The sequence below is a fragment of the Notothenia rossii genome (assembly GCF_949606895.1).
Source record: "Notothenia rossii genome assembly, chromosome: 6".
Taxonomy (NCBI): Eukaryota; Metazoa; Chordata; class Actinopteri; order Perciformes; family Nototheniidae; genus Notothenia; species Notothenia rossii.
The window spans coordinates 18,218,707-18,242,016 of NC_136909.1; the positions used below are offsets into that span (position 1 = coordinate 18,218,707).

Below are 23,310 nucleotides of genomic sequence, written 5' to 3' on the forward strand. Positions count from 1 at the left end.
CAGAAGAAAACAAAAGACACGGACAAACTGTGGATACTCAAACTATAGCACAGAGTTTATTGGGACTATAGGACACAGTGGGTTTGGCTTTCACATGCACTCAGCACTTTGCTATCACATTAAGAATCGACACATCTCGTTCCCTCCACTTCTGAAAAGACTGTGTGAGTCTGTGTGTGTGTTTGTGTTGACACGTTCCCAGCGAAACAAACAGAGCATGACGGTCAGAGAATAAACAAAGTGCTGATGTCTGTGTGGGCATTGTCTGGGAGATCATGCTAACAAGGAGGCACTTCAGTCTGAATCAGATTTTTTTTTTTTCATATCAAGTACGCAGAGAGAAACAGGCCTGGGTGAGATCTTTTAGGCCGATTAAAATGACTGCATGGACCAGCTTTCACTACTTCAAATACACAAGATACCATATTCTTAAAACAAGCACAAGAGTGAGGTCTTTCTCTCTTTTAAATGTCTGTGCTGCTGCGAAAAGGCCACTTCTTTGTGTGGTGTTTACAGGATCATATGGTGTCTTCTCCTCAGTTCTGACATAAATTACTTAGATTAACCCTTTAATGGTCCCACACAGAAACTAATTTAAAACAAAAAACGTAATCCAATTCAGTCAATCTGTCTTTCTTAAAGACTGAGGGTACAAGTCAAAAACATTAAACTGATATATTTCAACACATTTTCAGTGAAATAACTGATTTCTTATACTGACAAAAGTTTAAAATCAGAAAACCTTTACCAAAATCAATGCGTTTATTTGGGAGAAATAAATGGTTTTATAAAATAAAACCTTACCATTAAGGTTATGGAAATGTCCACTGATTGGTGGAGCATGATTTGAAATGTAATTACATACATCAATAGACATATTTGGTGGTGTTCATTTACATAATTCTTCTAACCATCTAAAAGTACATTTAAAAAAAATCTAAAAGTCAGTTCACTACAAAAAGTACATCTGCTGAGGGGGGTTGATCTAACGTACTTCTACCAAAAAGAGCTTGAATTGTTCTCTTTTAAATCAGTTTGGAAGACCATTAAAGGGATAATTGATGACAATTAAAATTCAGATGAGACTAACCTTTCGCATAGCTGCACCCTGTGTGTATCAAGAGGAAGGCCCTTTAGATTTCTGAGGCATTTTGAACAGCATGTTAAGTGTAAAGGGGCAAAATATAAAAAACCTGTACATGTGACAACAAGGGCTATGCAGCAATATCCTATAAATGGAAAAGGCATAAGGGAGAGCAAGAACACTTCAGATTTGAATGTAGAAAACAAGCGGTGCGTGACAATATCAATACAACAATGTGCCTTAATGTTCAGAGGTAAAAACATTTGATGAAGAAACAGCATGACGTTTTAAATTGTGCAACTTGTAAGTCAGGCTGAGTGCATGTGTTCCTCTCCACTCCATTGGGACTGTGCAGGAAAAAAGAGCACAAAAAAAAAGAACAACAACAGAAGAAGATATTTCTGTTTCTGTACAGCATATTAATTCATTTCCACATAATGTCAAATATAAAGTGACACTGTAAACCCAGGGAGACGTCTGTGTTGTACGTTATACGATGGTAACATCAATGGAATGAGGTCTGCAGAAGCGAAAGGGATACAGCTGTCCATACTTACACTTTGTCCATGCAATGAAAACACAACACGATTCTCACAAGTCTGTCTGTGTACGTCTATCTGATTGTGTATGTATGAACTGGATGTATGTGTGCTTTAAGCAATATGATATGTCTGCAGGCTCATAAATAGAGAGGAAGTTTAGAAAAAACGGATCGCCTGTTATGATCCTCTTGTGGTTCTAAATGATGGCAGAAAAAACAAACAATAAATCAACATGACAACAGTATCACAAAACTTAACTGTAATCTTTGGCCTGAGTGTGTACGCAAGGCAATGTACATTATGTGTTGAGGTTTGTTGAGGTGATGTGTTCTGAATGTTTAGGAGTGATTTGAGGTATGGGAGGTGGAAATGCAGAGAGAGAGAAACGAGTTATAGAGTAAGAGAAGCATGTAGGTAGATGGAGAGATACAAGATACAGGCCAGAAAGTAAAATATTTGAAAAATTTGTGAAAATGAAATTCCTTTTCTTGAAAAACAAAAGAATTCACCAAGACCCCAGCGTCTATTCCCTGTGGTGGTCTTTATTTTACAGTGGATCCCCTGAATATAAGCATGTTTCTATCCTTTTCTGTTTCCTTAAGCGTCAGTGGCTCTGTTCTATTAGTCCAACAATCCTGAGGGTAAGTAAAGTTTGTCCAAATATTTCCAAACGTCTTCGCAACATAGACCATCCCACTACAAATGCCCTGGGTCTCAGGGCCTGGTCACAACTCCCCCCCACCCCATCCCACCCCCCACCCATGGGCTGACCATTTAGGCTTTTAGACAGGCTGTCTCCGGCTGCTGCTAAGGCCCGGGACTGTGGACCAATCAGCAGCGGGGAAGCCCCTCGGAGCTCCTTCCCTTTGTGTGTGTGTGGCTCCCACACTGTCGCTGTGCCACTAGGGGGCAGAGTTGGACATGGAGTCCACAGAGTTTACACTGGAAGACTGCACACGGCTGTGGGAAATAGGCACCTCTGGGTGCTGCAGAGAAAAAGAGAGATCGGTTTGAGAGTGAGTTTGGATTTAACGTCACCGGCTTCTTCAATACTTTTATACGTTCACATACTTTAACAACATTAAAACATATTTTTTACATAGGTGTACTTATTGTTTATATTTTGTTTCCTTTTGTCTTTCATCTGCACTACACCTTTGGTGTTGTAACGCCGTAAAAGTCTCAGCTGCGGGATGAATAAAGGATTTCTGAAGCTTTTATCAGCAGGCCTGTCATTAGTTATGGTAGGATATACGGACATTATTTTTATGGTATCATCTTATCATACAATAAACAGAGACAACTTCAATCATTATCACTTAACTTGGTATTCGCAGTTTGAGTATAAATGCATGCTTGTTAGCACAAGAATGTCCCCGACATTTATGAAGTAATCTTTGTAGGTTGTGTAGTTTTATTTTATATTGTTTATATATTAGTTTCAAGCGCTTTTTTTCTTTCTGCTTTGCTATTATAACTATATAATACTTTGGTCTTAAAATGACAGTAATATAGTTTATCACAGATATTTCTGGGACATATTATGGTCCAACAGAAGAAGTTATTGTGACAGGCTTTTTATCAGTGTGTGTGTTTGTGTGTGTGTTTTATCACTTACATGCCTCCTGAAGATCCTGTCCAGCAGGCTGCGTCTGGGCGGCTCTGGCGGGTGACTCCAGTCCAGATCTGGAGGTCTCGTCCCTTGTGGCCCAAACACATTCAAATCTCTGAAACACTCAGTTTCTATCATCTAAATGACAGGAAGGAAAAAGGAGGGAAAGGAAGGAGGAAAAAAAAAAAAATGGTGAACCTTTTTAAGTGAGGGTTTTTGGAACCAAGCATTTAAAGATGTCATATTAAGTGCACACACTTACCTCATTCTGCCATGGGATGGAAACACTGCCTGTAGTAAATTTGGAGTAGAAGTCGTTGTCAGTTTGGTCCAAATTTACTCCCTTGACTGTGGAGAACTGCTCTATGTCCAAAACGTCCTTACAGTACACTGCCCGAGGCTGAGAGAGGCCAATGACCACGGGAAAAATGGGGATTAAGAGGAAAAAAAGGAGACAAGTTTATCCAAACAGATCATTTAGAATCATCAAACTGTACTTGCTGTAGTGTCCATTTTAGACCATTAGAAGAAGAAGGAATACTACAGCCACGAAATTACCATTTGTCTATTAATTACCCACTCCGTTTTGCCAAATTATAGGTGAAAACGTTTTTTTTTTCTCCGCATGCCTTCATGGTATTAACAGGCGTGCTGCTCATCAATGCGAGTAATGTTTAAGCTAAAGCATTTAATTAAGTAGTGAGCATACAACTGGACAACTGAGGTTATGAACGTTTCTAAACGCGTTATTTGATATAGGTTTATTGTTAAATGCGGACTCCATTAACTTACATAGTAATTGATATACAAATGATCAATTTATGGGTGGTGTTCCTTTATCTAAATAATTTTTTTTTTGAGTATTAGAATATGTTTTGTGCAGTGTACTATCAATGGCTCACATCAGGCACAAAGGGTGGCTCCACTATTCCAGCCTCAAGCCTCTTGAAGTTGATTCTTCTGAAGAACGGGTGGAGCTTGACGTCCGCTGCTGCGTCCGCCAGGCACCCAAGCCTCTGCTTAGGGTCTTTAGTCAGCAGCTGGGTGAGCAGAAGCAGAGAAAGAGTCATTCAATTAGATCGACGATTGAAGATTTACTTTGTTGTCAATCATGCTATTCACAGGCCAAATGCACAGCGGAGTTAAGTTACGTTGAATCTGGTCTTAAAAAAAGTCCATGCTCACTATTCTACAGATGGCCTTGGTGTCCTCTGTAAATTTGTCGCTGTACTCCTCCTCTTCCTCCTGCACCCTCCTCTCCACCTCCTCTCGTTTTACTCGTTCTTTGCGGGCACGAAAAGGCGATCGCCCTGCAGTCATCTCGTAAATGAGACAGCCCAGCCCCCACCAATCAGGACTCATCGCGTACTTCTCATTGTTTACAACTTCTGGAGCTGGAGAGGAAGGGCGACAAGTTAATATGGATGAAAGTTGGTACATTTGTAGGAAATTTTACTCATTGAAATGTTGATAATAGTGTTTCTTACCCATGTAGCCTACAGTCCCCACCCTGCCTCTGATGAGTTCTCCTTCAGGCACTTTGATGGCCAGCCCGAGGTCAGAAATACGGATGTGTCCTGCAGCATAACAGAGGTGATTAGGATGCATTTTCACGAGTTCAGGGAGATATGAAGCCATAAACAAGTTTGAAAATTGAGTAGAACAAAGGCAGTGCAATGCCATCAACATTCATCTAAGCCAACACTCACCATTGTCATCTAACAGGATATTCTCCGGTTTCAAATCCCTGCAAAAAGCACAGCATTTGTTAAGAACGTCAGAATAGCATTACAACACAATAAAAAGATCAAGAATGTGGACATCTTAAAAGGCCTTTGAGAGGGTTTATAGATTTAGTAGTGCTACCTGTATACAATGGATTCCTTGTGCAAATGATCCAGTCCACAGCAGATTTGAGCAGCGTAAAACTGGACCCTGTCTTTCTCAAAGCCCGGCGTGCCCATGTTGTAGGTGTGAAACTTCAGGTCCCCCCCGTTCATGATGGTCAGCACCAGACACAGAGCGTCTTTGGTCTCATATGCATACGCTAAGCTCACCTAGAAAAAGAAAGGAACATGTTAAAAGATTTTTTAAATGTTTAACATTGTGCTTGTACATGCAGCTCACATGAGATCAGACTTAAACGTCTGTCACAAAGCAACAGGAAGTCTCTTCACAGGGCTCTACATCAGACAAACCACAAACACATTTCAGTCAGACAACTCACGTGTTTCTTAACGTTCATTATAAGCAGCATATACAGTGGGGCAAAAAAGTATTTAGTAAGCCACCAATTGTGCAAGTTCTCCCACTTAAAAACATGAGAGAGGCCTGTAATTTTCATCCTAGGTATACCTCAACTATGAGAGAGAAAATTAGAAGGAAAAAAAAATCCAGAAAATCACATTGTCTGATTTTTAAAGAAGTTATTTGCAAATTATGGTGGAAAATAAGTATTTGGTCACCTACAAACAAACACAATTTCTGGCTCTCACAGACCTGTAACTTCTTCTTTAAGAGCCTCCTCTGTCCTCCACTTGTTAACTGTATTAATGACACCTGTTTGAACTCGTTATCAGTATAAAAGACACCTGTCCACAACCTCAAACAGTCACACTCCAAACTCCACTATGGCCAAGACCAAAGAGCTGTCAAAGGACACCAGAAACAAAATTGTAGACCTGCACCAGGCTGGGAAGACTGAATCTGCAATAGGTAAGCAGCTTGGTGTGAAGAAATCAACTGTGGGAGCAATTATTAGAAAATGGAAGACATACAAGACCACTGATAATCTCCCTCGATCTGGGGCTCCACGCAAGATCTCACCCCGTGGGGTCAAAATGATCACAAGAACGGTGAGCAAAAATCCCAGAACCACACGGAGGGACCGAGTCAATGACCTGCAGAGAGCTGGGACCAAAGTAACAAAGGCTACCATCAGTAACACACTACACCGCCAGGGACTCAAATCCTGCAGTGCCAGACGTGTCCCCCTGCTTAAGCCAGTACATGTCCAGGCCCATCTGTAGTTTGCTAGAGAGCATTTAGATGATCCAGAAGAGGATTGGGAGAATGTCATATGGTCAGATGAAACCAAAAAAGAACTTTTTGGTAAAAACTCAACTAGACGTGTTTGGAGGAGAAAGAATGCTGAGTTGCATCCAAAGAACACCATACCTACTGTGAGCCATGGGGGTGGAAACATCATGCTTTGGGGCTGTTTTTCTGCAAAGGGACCAGGACGACTGATCCGAGTAAAGGAAAGAATGAATGGGGCCATGTATCGTGAGATTTTGAGTGACAACCTCCTTCAATCAGCAAGGGCATTGAAGATGAAACGTGGCTGGGTCTTTCAGCATGACAATGATCCCAAACACACCGCCCGGGCAACGAAGGAGTAGCTCCGTAAGAAGCATTTCAAGGTCCTGGAGTGGCCTAGCCAGTCTCCAGATCTCAACCCCATAGAAAATCTTTGGAGTGAGTTGAAAGTCCGTGTTTCCCAGCGACAGCCCCAAAACATCACTTCCCTAGAGGAGATCTGCATGGAGGAATGGGCCAAAATACCAGCAACAGTGTGTGAAAACCTTGTGAAGACTTACAGAAAACGTTTGACCTCTGTCATTGCCAACAAAGGGTATATAACAAAGTATTGAGATGAACTTTTGTTATTGACCAAATACTTATTTTCCACCATAATTTGCAAATAAAGTCTTTAAAAATCAGACAATGTGATTTTCTGGATTTGTTTTTCTCATTTTGTCTCTCATAGTTGAAGTGTACCTAGGATGAAAATTACAGGCCTCTCATCTTTTTAAGTGGGAGAACTTGCACAATTGGTGCCTGACTAAATACTTTTTTGCCCCACTGTAGTTTGAGTTTGGCGTCTAGGCTCGGGCCTCATCACTCCACAGATTTACAAAGAACATTGAGTGATGATTAGATAACTATCCCCCGAGCCTACAGGTGGAAGCTGGGGTGGTGGTGGGGCAGGCAAGTAGCAGCAACATGAAACACAGCAGCAGGAACATGAACGTAGCAATAGCAAGTGAACACAGCAGTGGAACAGCAGCATAGCGAGGCAGAGGCAGGAAGACCTGGCAGCTTAAATAGAGCGGCATGTTTAGGAGAATGTGTTTGGTTATAAGAGGGACGAGGTGCGTCACTTGTTAATGTATCATTGGTGCTCGAGTTGACTGCCTGAACTAGCTCGCAGGCATCGCCTTATAAGTGAGATAGCAATTTAAAATCTTAAAGCTAAAATGGGCAAGAACAGTGTTTACCAGGTCTGAGAACAGTTTTTTCAGGGTGGTGATCACAGAGGTAATAATCTTTTTTCTGTAAATGAACATTTAAATTCTTCTTATACGTTTACTCACAACAAATCTACTGTTGACTTTCTCTAAAATCTGCTTCTCGTTGAGAGCCATGGACTCCCCTTTCCTCTTCTTTATCCTCTTCTTCTCCAGCTTCTTGCAGGCATACATCTTCCCTGTAGCTCGGACCTGGCAGGCACACACCTGAGGTAGAAGAACAACATGGTATCTCCCACATTGCTGTCATTCAAATCTGGGCATCAACATATATCTGTATCATCATGTGATCAATTCTTACCTCTCCAAATCCCCCCTTCCCCAGCACTCGGTACTGCCGGAACGTGTCTTTAGTGATTGGTTGCCTGACAGAACACAGAAACAGCGAGATCCATTAATAGACGCTCATATAGTATCGATTAGGACGGAGATGTTATCAGCGGAACTCAATATCATCCTGAGTCTATTTCCTGTGCTGAGGGTGGGGCCTCTCCTACGCAATTTCACTTTCCACGGATACAATTAAGGCTCGTCTAAAAGCCTACCGTTTACTTCCAACGGCCTTTGATATGCACTCTGCATGAAATTATGTTCCTGTCTAGAATCATCATACTGCTCTAAAGAGTCTCCGAAGTGACGCACAAGTCAAGATTCTTTATTTGTTTTCTTCTTAAAAATGATTTACTGTTGTAGGAAAGTAACATCTGAAAGTTAAATCAAGAGTGCATTGCAAATAAGTATCAAACAATTACATTTTGATGTACTTGTTTATATCCTGAGTATCTAAATGTAATGCTATTTAATAAATACATTTATTTAAAGAAATTGTACTTTTATTCCACTACATGTTAGGGATGCCAGAAACTGACCATGATCAAAATCGAAAATCGGACAGCCCTGGCGAATAATAATTGATTGCTGCTGGCTTCCTCCAAGTGTACAGTAAAACAAACTGGTAGTGTGACCAATGGCCATTTACAATTATTAATACTATTACTATTATAAGCATGAGTCTATATTTAGTTTGAAACTAAGCCAGGAAAAAAAAAAAAAACATAAATAATAATAAAAAATATATAAATAAAATCGAATTTTAAAAATAATGTTCGATTATGGAGACTGTAACGAATATTCGAATGATCGCTGGCATCCCTACTACATGTACAGCTAAAGTTAATATTTACTTTTCTGATTAAGACTTTACATAGAAAATACCGTATCACTTTATAAGAAAAAATATGCTTTCTTATAGATTAAATTACCAAAATGTATAAAGTAGATATGTAGCTCTATATTCACCACCACAAAAAATAACAATCATATTAACGCAAGTATTCATTAATATGATGTTATCATTAATAAATCAACTACAGGGGACATTCAAAGAATACTTGAACTCCATTATATATATGGAAGTTTTATGCTGATATATATTAGTTCATCGTTTATACCCTATTCACCTTCACTGTCTTGAAAACATAACATAACATATATTCATCAAAAAATTGTCAAAATACTTTTTTTTATGGCCGTTGTCAGTGTTTATGGTGTGATACAAGGAGATTTTAGAAATTCCCTCAGTTAGAAACGTTATCTTTATACATGTTAACAAGAAGCTTTTCAAGTTGGATTAATCCCATGTTTAGGTTCTGAAAATGAAGCATATATTTAATAAGATAATGCCTCAGTTGTTTAATTTAAACATAGCATTTTAGACAACATTTTAGAAAATAATCGTCTTTGTGTAAGTTGTCCACATGGGCAAGTTTCACAGTGATATCTAACATTTAAATCTCCACCCTATTTACATATTCACATTTACATGTCTATTCTTATTTGCGTACCTCTCCAGCATCTTCCACTGCAGGAATCGGTCGAAGTACATGCTGTTCTGGTAGTCCAAGAACGAAGCTCCTCTCAGGTAGTCATGCAGGACCCTGGTGCAACACAACAACAGTTAAACTGAGATAATGCACGCTATCATTCAGGCAGCAGTATGTTTGCTGTTTGTTGTATAGTGAAAACAGTGAGACAGGTGAGAGGGAATAAAGACGGAGGGGAGACTCACTTCCCGCAGTTGCTGAAGATCTCCTTACATGGACTCAGCTCAAGGTTTTCTCTGCACTCTTCTCCAAAATCCTCCGCTATGTCTACACGCTGAGGGGACTACATACACAACAACACATGTAAACAAACACAGTGACATACGCCGCAAATACACAAATACATTGCTTTTTATTTCGCCTTACTACATCAGGAGAAACATGCATAACTGCTTTGTTTTGTACATTTAATGTGTACATTGAGTTAGTACATCCTTGTAAGAACGCTTGTGAGTGTTTCCTACAGCTCTAACTCAAGATTATCGTCTGCTTTTTCCACAGGATGCAATTATCAATCACTTTAAAAGGATACTAAATGCACTTTAACAACATAATGTGGAGACAAAAAGGTTATACAATTGATCAGATAAAGGAACGTACTTCTTTTGAGAGAAAAGTCTTGACGATCTGGTCCCCTCTCCATTTTCTTTTCTCATCCGGGGTCACCTCATAGTCTTCCTAAATAACACAAACAACAACACAAAATATCTAATTATACCATGCAGTTTTAAATAGAAATGTGAATTATCTCTCTGGCTGGGTGTTTGTCCTCAATGATGACAGTTTATCTTTTTAGGTATTTAAGTCATCTCGTTTCCTATGAGACAGACGTCAGTTTTTAAATGAATAACTTGAATATTGACTTGTTTAATTTCTGTTTTTAATCGTTTATTTATTTATTAATGTTTCCTTAATGCCTGCACTCACTGCTATAGTTCAACTATATTTCAAAAACCCAATGAAAACAGGGTTAATAAGGTTATAAAATAAATAACATAATGTAATGATGATGATTGATGACTCTCCCCTCTCCAAATATGAAGAAACAAATATATATTTTCTGTCAAACTCTTTTTCTGCCTTCAACAGGACATTTGTTATTCTGTATGATGGAGTAACACACACACACACACACACACACACACACACACACACACACACACACACACACACACACACACACACACACACACACACACACACACACACACACACACACACACACACACACACACACACACACACACACACACACACACACACACACACACACACACACACACACACACACACACACACACACACACACACACACACACACACACACACACACACACACACACACACACACACACACACACACACACACACACACACACACACACACACACACACACACACACACACTGAGTGTGTTGCTGTCACTCTCACATAAACACATGCTGCTCTTGGCTCGGTGTCTCAACATATGAAGCTGTTGACACAAACAGGTTTTGGACGTTACACGCTGGACATATTGCAGAGGCAATGACATGAAGAGCGCTCTGACGCATTTCTCCAAAAAGATATGGGAGGGTAGCGGGGGGGGTCAACATGGCGCCTGTGCTGCACGCTGCAGCGCTTCCTACCAGTGGCTTTTTTCCAACATGCTCCTGCGTTGCCTGGCAACCACACAGTAAACACGACGGGATTCCTTGAGGTCCTGGAGTGTCACAGTGTGTCACACCAGCGTCACCAGCTTTCCACTACAAAACACTCTCTCACAAAAACTAGAGACCAAATGTGTTTCATAAATTATTATTATAAAAAAATGTTTGTTATACTTTTATCTTCCGTTCTATATTTTAGATGACATATATTTAAAGGATTATCAAATATTAGTGTTAACGAGCCTGAGTTAGCAAAGAGGCTATATTCTTTATCTGAACCTTGGACATATGTTGAAATACATTTTTTATGGGTGTTTAATGCTTTGTTCTTTGCAATTTAAAAACTATACCATTGTGTATAATGTGCTTTGGCAAAAAAGTGTATTTATTTTGTCACTACAATAGCTTAACTGAGGCTTTGTTATCACAGGCTTCATACTGCGCACACACACACACACACACACACACACACACACACACACACACACACACACACACACACACACACACACACACACACACACACACACACACACACACACACACACACACACACACACACACACACACACACACACACACACACACACACACACACACACACACACACACACACACACACACACACACACACACACACACACACACACACACACACACACACACACACACACACACACACACACACACACACACACACACACACAGAACTTATCGTGTGTGTATCACCCTTTGCTGATAGGGGGTCAGCCAAAGTGGAAAAGAAGACGCCCCCTTAAGTCTTTTGGAAGCCGAGGGGATCCAACACACACAAAAACACACACTTTCTGATGATGTAAGCGAAACCACTGGGATTCGAGTGAAGCACATTCCTTCCTCTGTCACACCTCTGATTTTGACTTGTCTACACATTTTTCGTTACATTTTCCTTAAAAGTTAATGAAGAGAAGACCTGAAAAAAGTGTACAAATAATGTATTTGACCCTTAGGCCTGTTTTTTTGTCAGTTAGGTGGTGGGCATAAAGCTCAGAGGTCGTTACATGGATTGCAGAATTAGCGCGAGCATGTGTTTAGGATGAGTGTGTGTAGAGTGGTTTCCCTCTCGCAGGGGGTGACGGTCATTTTTAGGGCTGGTTGAAGAGATCAGAAAACGGCGGGGGTCTTGGGATTGGAAGGGCTGGTGTGGGAAACAATGCTGTCCTTTCTGTCCTCTCACATGCCTGCAAAGATATTCTGGGCATAGATAAAGACTTAAATGTGTCATGTGGGAGCTATTCCGTCTAGACGCAGGGAGAAAGAGATTGGAGAAGGGCCGGGTGACAAGGGGGGGATCTGACTGGTTAAATAATCGCTACTCAGTGTAATTGTCTCCTCTGGCTGCATGACCTAGCGTTAAAGTACATTCAGGTAACAATTGAATGAAAGTGAAAGCCCTGAAAAAGTGGATGGGGGTTTATCATACCTGCTTTCATCAAGGAAAGAGTGGTGTATTTCCACTAATCTAAATAGTCTATATGGCACCAGGGAATATTGGAGGAATTGATAATTTGCTAAGCCCCTCCTCTGTTGGTTACTGTTGCTATGCTTGTCAGGCTTTCCATTACACAATGATACATACGTGTTTACAACCAATAAGGCACCTGGAGAGCACAGACTCCCGCCAAAGCCGAACGCCTTTTGCACTATTTTGCAATTTTAATAAAAATTGAAAAATTAATGTGTGAATCTGCTTGTGGTTTTTTTCTGCTCCAAAATGCATTTTTCTGTAACCTGCTGCCAAACTAATAGCTATAGGGGGATAATGTACTACTCTAATGTGTAGTCATTGTTTAAAGACAACACATCCTTGATTTAACACAGAAGTAAAGGAAAGCAGGCATCTGATTTTACTAAAAATGTTATTGGTTGCTGGTATATTTGATCTGTAGGCATAGCTAGCTAGCATAAGCTAATGTCAATGCTAAAACATTTAAATGATGTTTCAGGTGATGTTGTAGTTATGAATGATATTTCCTTCACTTTTGGAAATGATACTAGTTTACTCCTCTTGATAATAAACTAGTCATCCGGCTAACTTACACATTTGATCAGATAATTATAGCAGGGTTGCCAACTTTGGGTACCTGGATGGAGTGAGATTTTGATATCATGGGTTTAAATACACATATGCGCACAAAATGACTGCTATCGTGTCAGCAGCGGGACCTTAGCATATATATATACACAATATATACAAATACACAATATTGGACAAAGACTATAAAGGGCACACAGTTTAATTCACTAATGAAAGTCAAACACCTGTTTGTTTCCACTGTTTTATTGTGTGTCTGTCGCAATAAGCAATTAATTGACTTATCGTACGATAAATAAAAATGAACTCGATAAATTGCCAATTACATGAGGATGTGACTAGCAGTTTGAAAGGATGTTCTTGAATTATTATTATATATTATCATTATGTCAGTGGTCTAAAATGGTCATACAACGGTGCCGACAATATCGTTTATCGCAATAATTTCCGGGAAAATGTATCCAACAAAATTAATTATCGTGAGAGGCCTATACATGAAACACACACAGACAAATCTACAGACTTAATCCAAACTGCCAAATATATTAATTAACACACTCTCACTCTCATATACTCTTTGACAATATTTTGGCCTAGTACAACAATAAGCAGCAGTCTTTTACTTTTTTATCATTTCTACTGGATCTTAGAGCTGCGCATGCGCAATACGGGTCTGCAGTTGCGGCTCCAGAGTATTTTTGTTGGGTAATCTATGGTAGGGCTAACCCATACAGTGGTGGGGCTCAAGTCAGTACTTGCAATGTAATTAAATGCACGCTCCCCTTGACAGTGAAACGCCACGCTCGAGGTTTAGATTATTTCCCTGTCTCAATCCAAATTGAACTGTAGTAAATAAAAAGGGCGACCTGGAGCCAATCCTGCAATTTCTCCACAGGTGAAAGAGTTGACATGCTGAAAACCCAACCCCTGCAGGGGGGTCTGGGGGGATTGTCCCCCAGGAGATTTTTTGAAATACTAACATAAAATACACATTCTGGTAGGCTACTCTCTTGAGAAGAAAAAAAATTAATCTATTACTACACGACATATTTAAAAAAATTAATGCCTTTTTAGTTTTTTGTTACTTTGTTTTTTGTTACTTTGTTACTGAAAGCTGAACCTGCTGCTCCTCACTGAGAGAAGAGGCTGCGTGAATTACTTTACATTGTGGATAAGGGTGGATAGCCTCCATTGTTCTGTGTGTAAAAATGAAAGACAGCCCACACACCTCATCAAATAAAAAAATCAAATAAAAAAAACCATCAAACCGTGGGGTCTCATTTCATTCAACACGTAATGTTGTATCGATGTATATAGTAGAGAAGTACTACAGCAAAAGTATTTTCCGTCGGGACTTCCTGCAAAAACACCACGCCGTTATCTTGATTCTGATTGGCCAGAAGACATTATCAAAGATGTTCTATTGAGAAGACTATCACTACGTGATAAAAGTGTTCAAAACCGTTTCTATTCTTCGGTATTCTTGTTTTTGGCGTGAGAATAGTTTAGGCAGCGTGAGAGCGTGAGATTGAGAGTCAAAGCGTGTGTCACACGCCAGATGCGTGAGAGTTGGCAACCCTGTTATAGAATTGCTGTTGAAATTTATTTCCTCATACTCTTGGCGTGTTTTTTGTCCATGGTAAGGTCGACAAAAAAAAAATGACTTCAACCACCATCATGTCTAACATAACAAGTATATTAGATAAACTGGAGAAAAGCTTTAAAGGCTTGTTGTTCATAGTTAGGTTTGGTAAATTATTAAAAGGAAAAAGAGATTGATTATTGTCTTGCCCCACTTTTTCCCGGGGATTTTCCAGGACACGCCCACTTAATGTGGTGTGTGTGTGTGTGTGTGTGTGTGTGTGTGTGTGTGTGTGTGTGTGTGTGTGTGTGTGTGTGTGTGTGTGTGTGTGTGTGTGTGTGTGTACCATTGCGTCCAGTAGCTGGATGCATCGTTGCAGTTTCGGTCTGGTATCACAGTAAAGACGGAACAGGAGCCGCCCAATAGGCTGTTTCTCACAGATGCTGACATAGTCCCTGTCTGCAGAAATAAAAAAGCACACACACACATTATTTAAAACACTTACTTTGGAAACACCATTATACAAACTAAGATAAACTCCTAGGTTATGTTTTAACCAAATGTCCTTGACCTTAATGGAAAACGTCATGAGGTCAAGGAAAGAAGATAGACTTAGGGAAAGACGTCCGCGGTTCTGAACACTGTATTCACACTGGACTATTTAATCAGAGGTGGAAAAGTACTTATCCTAGAATACTATTATTTAAAAGTAAAGTGTAGACATAATTTCTGTATTCAACCATTTCTAAATTAGGTACAAACGTATTAAAATCTGAATATACTAGAATGGCCACTTTTATAAATAATATATTATATCATTATATTATAATTTGTGATACATTAATAATTAAATCATCTTATTATTGAAGCTGGTAAGGGGGGAGATAACTTTAATTACTTGTATACTGCCAGGTATACCAAATCATAATCCATCAATTAATTTCAATCTTTTAAATTAATAATATGAACACCTGAAAGGTAACTAGTAACTAATTCATTAAAATAAATGGAAAGGAGTAAAAAGTACAACACTTGCTTTCAAATAGGAGTGGAGTTGAATAATATAGTAGCATAAATGGAAACAGTCAAATAAAGTACAAGTACCTTGCAATTGTTCTTAAGTACAGTACATAAGTAAATGTACTTAGTTACTTTCCACCACTGTTTGTAATTATCCTAGCGAATGTTATTGGCATGGGTCTGTAGTGAAGCTTCAGTACTCTGGGGGACAGCATTATCTCCTTTACTTTCACAAAGGAGGGTCCAGTGTATTCTATGCTAAAGGAGATAATAAGAGAAGTGGTGAAGGTCCTTTCCTTACAGAATTTGACCATGTCCTATAATGGCTGCCGCTTAAAAATGTCTGGATCATGTAACTCACTTAAGAAGCTTCCTAGGCAAAAAAGACTAAAGAACTGCAGCCACTCTCTTCAAACAAAATTAGCACACAAACACGTACCGATGGAGATTCCTAGCTCAGTGCACTGGCTTATATGTGGGAAGCGAAGGATCTCCCTCCATTTTTTGCTCCTCCCTTTCCGCTTTCCTCCTCCACCTGTGGGGACAGAGAACAACAAGAGGTGAACATTTGGTAATGAAAGGACTTCATAAAGTTGTCAACGTGTATTTTTTATTCAGTGAGGAGAAAATGGAACCCTAAAGGCTAAATGGAGAGGGGTTGCGTGTGGGCTGAATGAAATCATAGTCTCAGAGTGTATATAATTGATAGATTATGTCTCACTTCCTGCGTAAATCTCTCCTCTCTCTGCTGACTTTCTTTCTCAGTAGTTTTTCTGAAGGTTGAGCAGTGTTTGTGAGTGTGTGTGTGTGTGTGTGTGTGTGTGTGTGTGTGTGTGTGTGTGTGTGTGTGTGTGTTTGTGTGTGTGTGTGTGTGTGTGTGTGTGTGTATGTGTGTATGTGTGTATGTGTGTATGTGTGTGTGTGTGTGTGTGTGTGAGTGTATGTGAGTGTGTGTGCGTGCGCGCGCCCGTGCGTGCTACAGACAGCTTATTCTGACCAGCTCAGTTCCCATCAGAACCCAAATCTTAACAGGCTGGATTCCACATCTCTGAATAATGATGATCAGCTTCCTGCAGCAATGTAACACTGCACCATGAACAAAAATCACTTACATCCAGATCGTAAGTTTTTTTTGGGAGGAAATTAGCTGTGCTATCAACCTTGAATGCTATTTATCATGCCTTAAACTCGTCACGTCAACATTTCCAATACAAACCATGTTAAAACCACCCGTTTTTCTTCTCTTGTGCAGTTGTGACACAACTGTGAGAACTAATTTATCTGTTTTTAGTCTATTTCAGCTTGCATAATGTGCGATTCAGTTTGATGTTTTTCTTAATATGCAAAGACTGCTCTAATGAACTAACAGGGTTTTCCTTTTACCAATCTTTGCAAGTGTGGCCTGCTTTTATAAGCTATATTGAAAGCAGGAGAGCAGGGAAACAATGACAAGCAGACATATTTAAGTAATAACGCAGGAATGTGAGACAGACTACGTCATGTTGAAGCCTCTCAGTGAAAGCTTTTGCAGTTTTCCCATCAATTCTCCTGCTTTACTGCCTTAATTCTTTTCCCACTCTGCTGTTGTCATGATGTTACACTTACTTGAACATAAATTGAACTATATTACACGAAACAATGGGAAGATTTAAGAATAACATGGTGGATTGTAACTATTTCAACAACAGTGTCATGAACTTAAAGGTATGTTTCCTTTTTCTCTGAATTCCCTCTGGCATCTTTTGCAATCCTTAGATAAGAAAAAGACATGTATACATACTTCCAAGGCTATTCATTTTGTGATATAATATATTATGATATTGTATTTTCATCAAATGTACAGGTGGATGTAAAAAATGATACAGTCTTTTAAGAAAAAGTAGAATTCTCGATAAATATAAGCATTGATTTGAGAAATTACAGTCTTTTTCAGGCTTCAAATAATCACAATGCTAAATAAAATATTCTTATACTAGAGCCACAGGCTGCATACATTAATCAATATGGAATACAAACTCGACCTGAGGATGAAAAAACCCACCAACCAGGTGTTAGCCCAACCCCACCAGTTACTATAAACACACACATTTTAGCAGGGCTCATAGGCAGTTTACAATGTTGGTGGTCAGTGGCAAAGTTAACAACTTTATTGTTATATTTCTATTTGTATACTGTATTTCAGGTTACGAGTGGAGTAAAATTATTAAAGTAAATGGCAAAGTATTGTACAGTGACGATTAAGCTGGACCACTTCCTTACTCACTAAGAACGTGAGCAATACAACTCTGATGTAATATCATCAAAGAACAGCTCGGCTACCACACAGTAGGTGTGCCAGTCCTGAATGGGGCTTTGTGTAATTGCCTAAGTAGATCTAAAGAATAATGCAGTTAATGCAGGGGCTCTTTTGCTTTGGAAATAAAATAATGCTGGCTTACTACTGTAGGCAGTAGGCTAGCTTACTGCTAACTAGCTTATCAGCTAACTGAATTGCTAGTGATTGGTTGCCTGACAGAACAGCCACAATTGCTGCTTAAGTGCACACTTTTTCAACCATTCTTTTTGATCCATAAAACCCATAAATAAATAGTTTTTATGGCCTCATATTACATTAGGCTGGATACTGTATGTTTGTAGATAAAGGACCCACATCCTCACCACAGCTGACAAGACTGGTAGTAGTATCACCACGGTCAAACACAGAGCATGAATGTATTAATAACCCAAGCCAAAATATCCCCTAAGAGAATCATTAACTCTGAGCACCTGCTCCTCATCAACACTACTGTAGACCAAACAAGCTATAAACAGGCACACTTCCTTATTCAAGCACCAGTTGTTCTCTGAAAACAGTTAATTTGTAAAGTAATGCTCAACTTTGTGGTGTGGTCCAATATTTGAATCCACTTTAAAAAGAAACTTGACGTCTGCTAACAGTACAGTGACAGTAAAAGGTCATTCCCTGCGGGGTCACCATGCTAAAAATGAATGCTACTGTAAGGCGTTGTGGATAAAAGTGTCCACCAAATGGCATAGATTTCCTGTGAAGGGTCAACACCATGTCAAATAATTGTACCAAACATCTGCGCTCCACCCAGGCATTCAACTTTGACACAATGCTGAGACAACCACAAATAATCTAGTTCCTCTTTTGTTCTTATTGTTTCCTTTTTACTTTCCCTCTCACTGCCCTCAAAACCTATTTATTTGTATTTTCCTCGCCCTTTTTATTTTTCTCTCCTGCCATCACCTTCAGTTATTTCTCTGTTTCCCGTATTCCAGCTTTTTTGTAATTTTCCCTGTGGGAATTTTCTATCACTGTCACCTCTACATCGTCACTGCCAGCCCATGACCGACCTTGTTTACCGCTTCAGACCCTTAAACGTCCTTTGTTTTAGGGTTGAATAAGGTCGCGAGGTTACAGCTTTATAGACACATAAACATAGCAATAGATGGTCTACTTCTTTTTTAACTTCTAAAACAATGTAATGAATACTATGGCTTTTTGACACAGTGATACCATTTTCCAATAGTTCAAAGATTAGAGCAAACTCTAGAGTAAAAAAGTAGCAGGAAGTGTTTTTTTCTGCTGTCTTATCTTGTAATTTCTCTCACGACACATCATATTTCATGCAAAAGGTCAGTGAAGATGTTGAAACCATAATGTCATTATTCACAGTATGCGAAATAAAAGAGAGTTCGGGTGTGGGAAACTTTGATACAAAGCAATCTCTCACCAGCATGTTTAAACGTCCGGCTGTATCAAACTATTTCTTCCACGAGCAAATCTGAGTAACAGCGGAGTCCTGTTGGGTGCAAAGACCTGAGCATCTGAACACACCCAACTGCTCCCACAAATATGCAAATAACCTGCATGAATTATTTATCTACACATGGGAGATTGATCAATCTGGATACAACTTCCTGTGCAGCCTCAGTGTCTTTTGGTTTCTGTGATGTCAAATACAACCCTTAATTAGTTCAAATTAGTTCTGCATAAATTACTTCTGCATTGTTGGTGGCCCTCAGCTGTTGTGTATCTGCTTGCTGAAGGGGAAATATTTGGGCGGGATGTAACAAATTATGTCTGGGGGAAGTTTAGGGGAAGGATTGTAAAAATCAACATGAAAGGAAACACTGGGATTATAACATATTGCTATGGAGCTGCAGGAGAAAAATCTCTACCCATAAGTGTTTTATGTGCAGATCTGGGTTCATTTGCAATAAAACGTGGCTTTTAAAATCTTAAATGTTGTCCATAAACTCGCTTGTATTCGCTCCACCATGCTTTTCTTTTTCTATTAGACGGTTCTCATTCTCTCTTGGTCTGTCACTTACACATGAGTAGAAATATGCTCTGCGCTGAGGGTCCGCTGCACACAGGAACTTGTCGTTCTAATTTGTTCCATGAGGGCAGTGTGGTCGCCGCCCTTTATTTATGTTTTTGCTTAGCAGCTCTGACATCATTAAGGCATGTCAAGGGAAGCAAAAATAAGGTCAGAGAGGGAACGACATCCTTCTGGCAGGACACCAGGGGGTTACCGGCATCCCGAACATCTGTGTTTGAGTGTGTGTGTATATACGCACACTGTTTCTACTGTGACCTCTCGTTAGTAACGTCCTCATGCTTAATTTAACCGACTCCAGCAGTTCTGCAGGCTGCGTCTATCCACACATACAAAAACGACCCTGCTTAGCTGTGAGGTTATATTCATAAAGCGTTCACACATAATCTAGGACATAAACCATCGTGTAGTTCTCACACTCGTAGGTTTAAAAACACCTCCACTCACACTGTCCCTCCAGACGTACAGTTTGATCTGCTGTGGATGAAACTACATACTGAAGCTCACGCTGTGCATCTGGCACACATGTAACCACAACATCTGCAACATAATTTGATGTGTGAGGTGAGCGCTGGCAGAGAGGAGCCCTGTGAATATGACGTGCTATTCTCTACACCTACACTGTGCAAAAATGTGAGATTTTGCTAGATTTCTGTGACACTTCACACACATCTCTGTGTGCCAACCTTAAATCTCTTTCTTGCTCACAAACAACTGATTATCCCTTTCTGATTATCGCTCATTCTCACATCACCTCCTTTGTCTGATGTGTTAAATGTCGGCCTCGCACTTGAGTCACACTGTGGTGGTCAGCGAGGTACCAACAGTTAAGCCAACCATCAGACGATGATCCAAACGCCCACAATGGCCAACTGTTGAATGCTTGGTATTCATTTGCATTAGAGCTGCAGGTAAAGCCTGGTGTTTTTGTGTAGGCAAAACATGTGTGGTAAACACACAATAATCAGATGTTCAAGCCTTAGGGCACAACAGTCTCAATGGCATGCTGTTTCCATTTTTTTTATCCCATGCAACATCTATATAATTGTACGCTAGATTTCCATCTCTTGCAAAACAAAGCCATAAATAGAGTTGCTTGGATATCATGCATTTCCATAGAGCTAATAAAAGATTGAATATAATTTTCATTACATCAGGAAGCCTGGACTACAGTCAAATGACTTGAACTCGAGTCAGACTCTAGTCACAAATAACATGATTTTGAAGATGTGTTGACAAAATGACTATCAATAAAAGTGTGAAAAGAAGAATGGATCCAAACACATTTGGGCCCAATATTTACGAAAGAGATACAATTGTTTAGGCCTTGAGAACTCAATGTGAACACCTTAAATGCAAAGACTTAGGACTTGTGATTTATAAAACAACTTGTAAGGACTCGGTTATCACTTCTGCATAATATAATATATAAACTTCTACAGGCTATTGCAGTATAGCCAACATCTCAATAATAAATCCTGTACGAGGTTAAGCTTTTCATGGATTCAACCCGATATGTTGATGCCTCAGTAAGAAGTGGCATCATCCACTTTTATCTCCACATGTAAAAAACTTGGTATTGAAAGGAGGACATTTTAGGGTAAGCCTCAGGTTTAGTTTAACAGTAGCAAGTGTGTGTTTGTGTGTGTGCTCTGTGTGCCACAGGAAGCTGAGGGAAACGCTGCCCTGACCTGAGCAGAAGGGGAGGACTATAGCAGGAAGAAGCTCTTTGTTGCCCTTTTCCACCATGATGTCATGTCGGTCGCTCTCTGTCCAGCTGCCGTATTACCTTCCCCAACAAGCCTCGATGTCCCCGTATTCCTCATTATCGTGTTTAATAACAGCATGATCCAAGTTTTAACATCCGCTAACGCTCTCAAAGCAAACATCTGTGACGTATACCTTTTATCTGGAAACACTCGACTATTCTTCTGTCTGCTGGAGGCGGGTCACATGTTTGATCAGGGGTCATAAACTCAAAATCAGTCATAGACAATAAAAGAGAGATTATATTGGCAGTATAATGCACAGCTGTATCCTGACAAAACAAGGGTGCTGTGTTCACAACAACACCTGAATCTATCTTGACTTTTAAAACGTAGCTGCATTAAGCATAAAAGCTACACAAGGTATATCAAATTGTGAAGTAGACATAAACCAAGGCATCAAAAAGTATCATGAGCTATGTCTGTTGGACTAAGAATGTGCATATGCTAATGATAATAATCATTCAGATAATCAGAATCATTATTAAAGCACAATTAAGTGTAATTAGTTATATTCTGAACATTTTAAGGATTTCAATTACTTTAGATTAACTTGTATTTGAAATATATTTCATAAATAACATAGTTAAATAAATAGTTATATGAAGAGTGAATTAAATACAATTTCAGAGTAAAACATTCTTTTTTTATTTCAGCTTTAGTATAAAAAAGGATTAAGATGTACTTTATTTAAGAGCATCTTAATGTTGTCAAGTACACAAATGTATTTTGGTACATCTTTAGTAGCACTAATAAGTATAATAGGTAGATTATTAGTCAATCAGAATAGCACACTTAATCGTTAATCATGTGCACATAAAAGTAAACAATGCTTATTAAATAAATAAATAAAATTCAGTTTAATTAACTTCATTTAAAAAAAAGAAATCACTTGGCACATGTCCAATTTTTAAAGATTTATTTCGACACACGCTATGTGTTTGCGATTTTGCTCACGGCTGTATTTGCACAAAGCTTTAAGACAACAATACACAACTATTTCCCCATCTTTATGTCCTTGTAACAATTATGGCTATAAATAGCAACCCGCCCAAGGGCAGGAGCAACGTGTTGATATAAACCGAGGTGGTCAAACCGACCCATGACCTCAGAGCTGGTGAGCTGAGACAGTTGTCACGAGAGCAGTGGTTCTCAGACTTCCTCATTCCCCACTTTGAACAGGTGGGCCTTTTCAAGCCCCACCTGTTCCTCATCGCTCCAATAAAATGGTAGGCCAAGCTTAAATTTGTCAAATGTATCGTTCTATAACAGGGGTCTCCAACCTTTTTTAGGATCAGAGCTACTTTCAAAAAATAAAACAAGTCGTGAGCTACTTTTACTCCTCTTTTTTTTTTTGCAGTGTATATATTTAGCACATTTTAACATTATGATATACTGACCTTTTACCTTTGTGTGCTGTTTGGGTCTGTGGGAACGTTTTC

The 23,310-nt window shown here is 39.4% G+C and overlaps 1 protein-coding gene across 1 annotated transcript in view; it reads right to left on the reverse strand.

Annotated features, from left to right (window-relative positions):
• Positions 1–32: 32 nt before the first annotated feature.
• The window catches only part of grk5l (G protein-coupled receptor kinase 5 like), a 31,081-nt gene continuing 7,803 nt past the window's right edge, over positions 33–23,310 (reverse strand). Inside the window, exons 2-16 of the mRNA XM_079686403.1 lie at positions 16,196–16,291; positions 15,083–15,195; positions 10,032–10,109; positions 9,617–9,714; positions 9,393–9,485; positions 7,850–7,913; positions 7,615–7,755; positions 5,105–5,295; positions 4,948–4,985; positions 4,726–4,815; positions 4,424–4,632; positions 4,141–4,278; positions 3,501–3,638; positions 3,245–3,376; positions 33–2,612 (exon numbers count right to left, since the gene is read on the reverse strand). Of these exons, the coding sequence (XP_079542529.1) occupies positions 2,529–2,612; positions 3,245–3,376; positions 3,501–3,638; positions 4,141–4,278; positions 4,424–4,632; positions 4,726–4,815; positions 4,948–4,985; positions 5,105–5,295; positions 7,615–7,755; positions 7,850–7,913; positions 9,393–9,485; positions 9,617–9,714; positions 10,032–10,109; positions 15,083–15,195; positions 16,196–16,291 (1,703 nt within the window). The 3' untranslated portion in view covers positions 33–2,528. The remainder of the gene's footprint in view (positions 2,613–3,244; positions 3,377–3,500; positions 3,639–4,140; positions 4,279–4,423; positions 4,633–4,725; positions 4,816–4,947; positions 4,986–5,104; positions 5,296–7,614; positions 7,756–7,849; positions 7,914–9,392; positions 9,486–9,616; positions 9,715–10,031; positions 10,110–15,082; positions 15,196–16,195; positions 16,292–23,310) is intronic.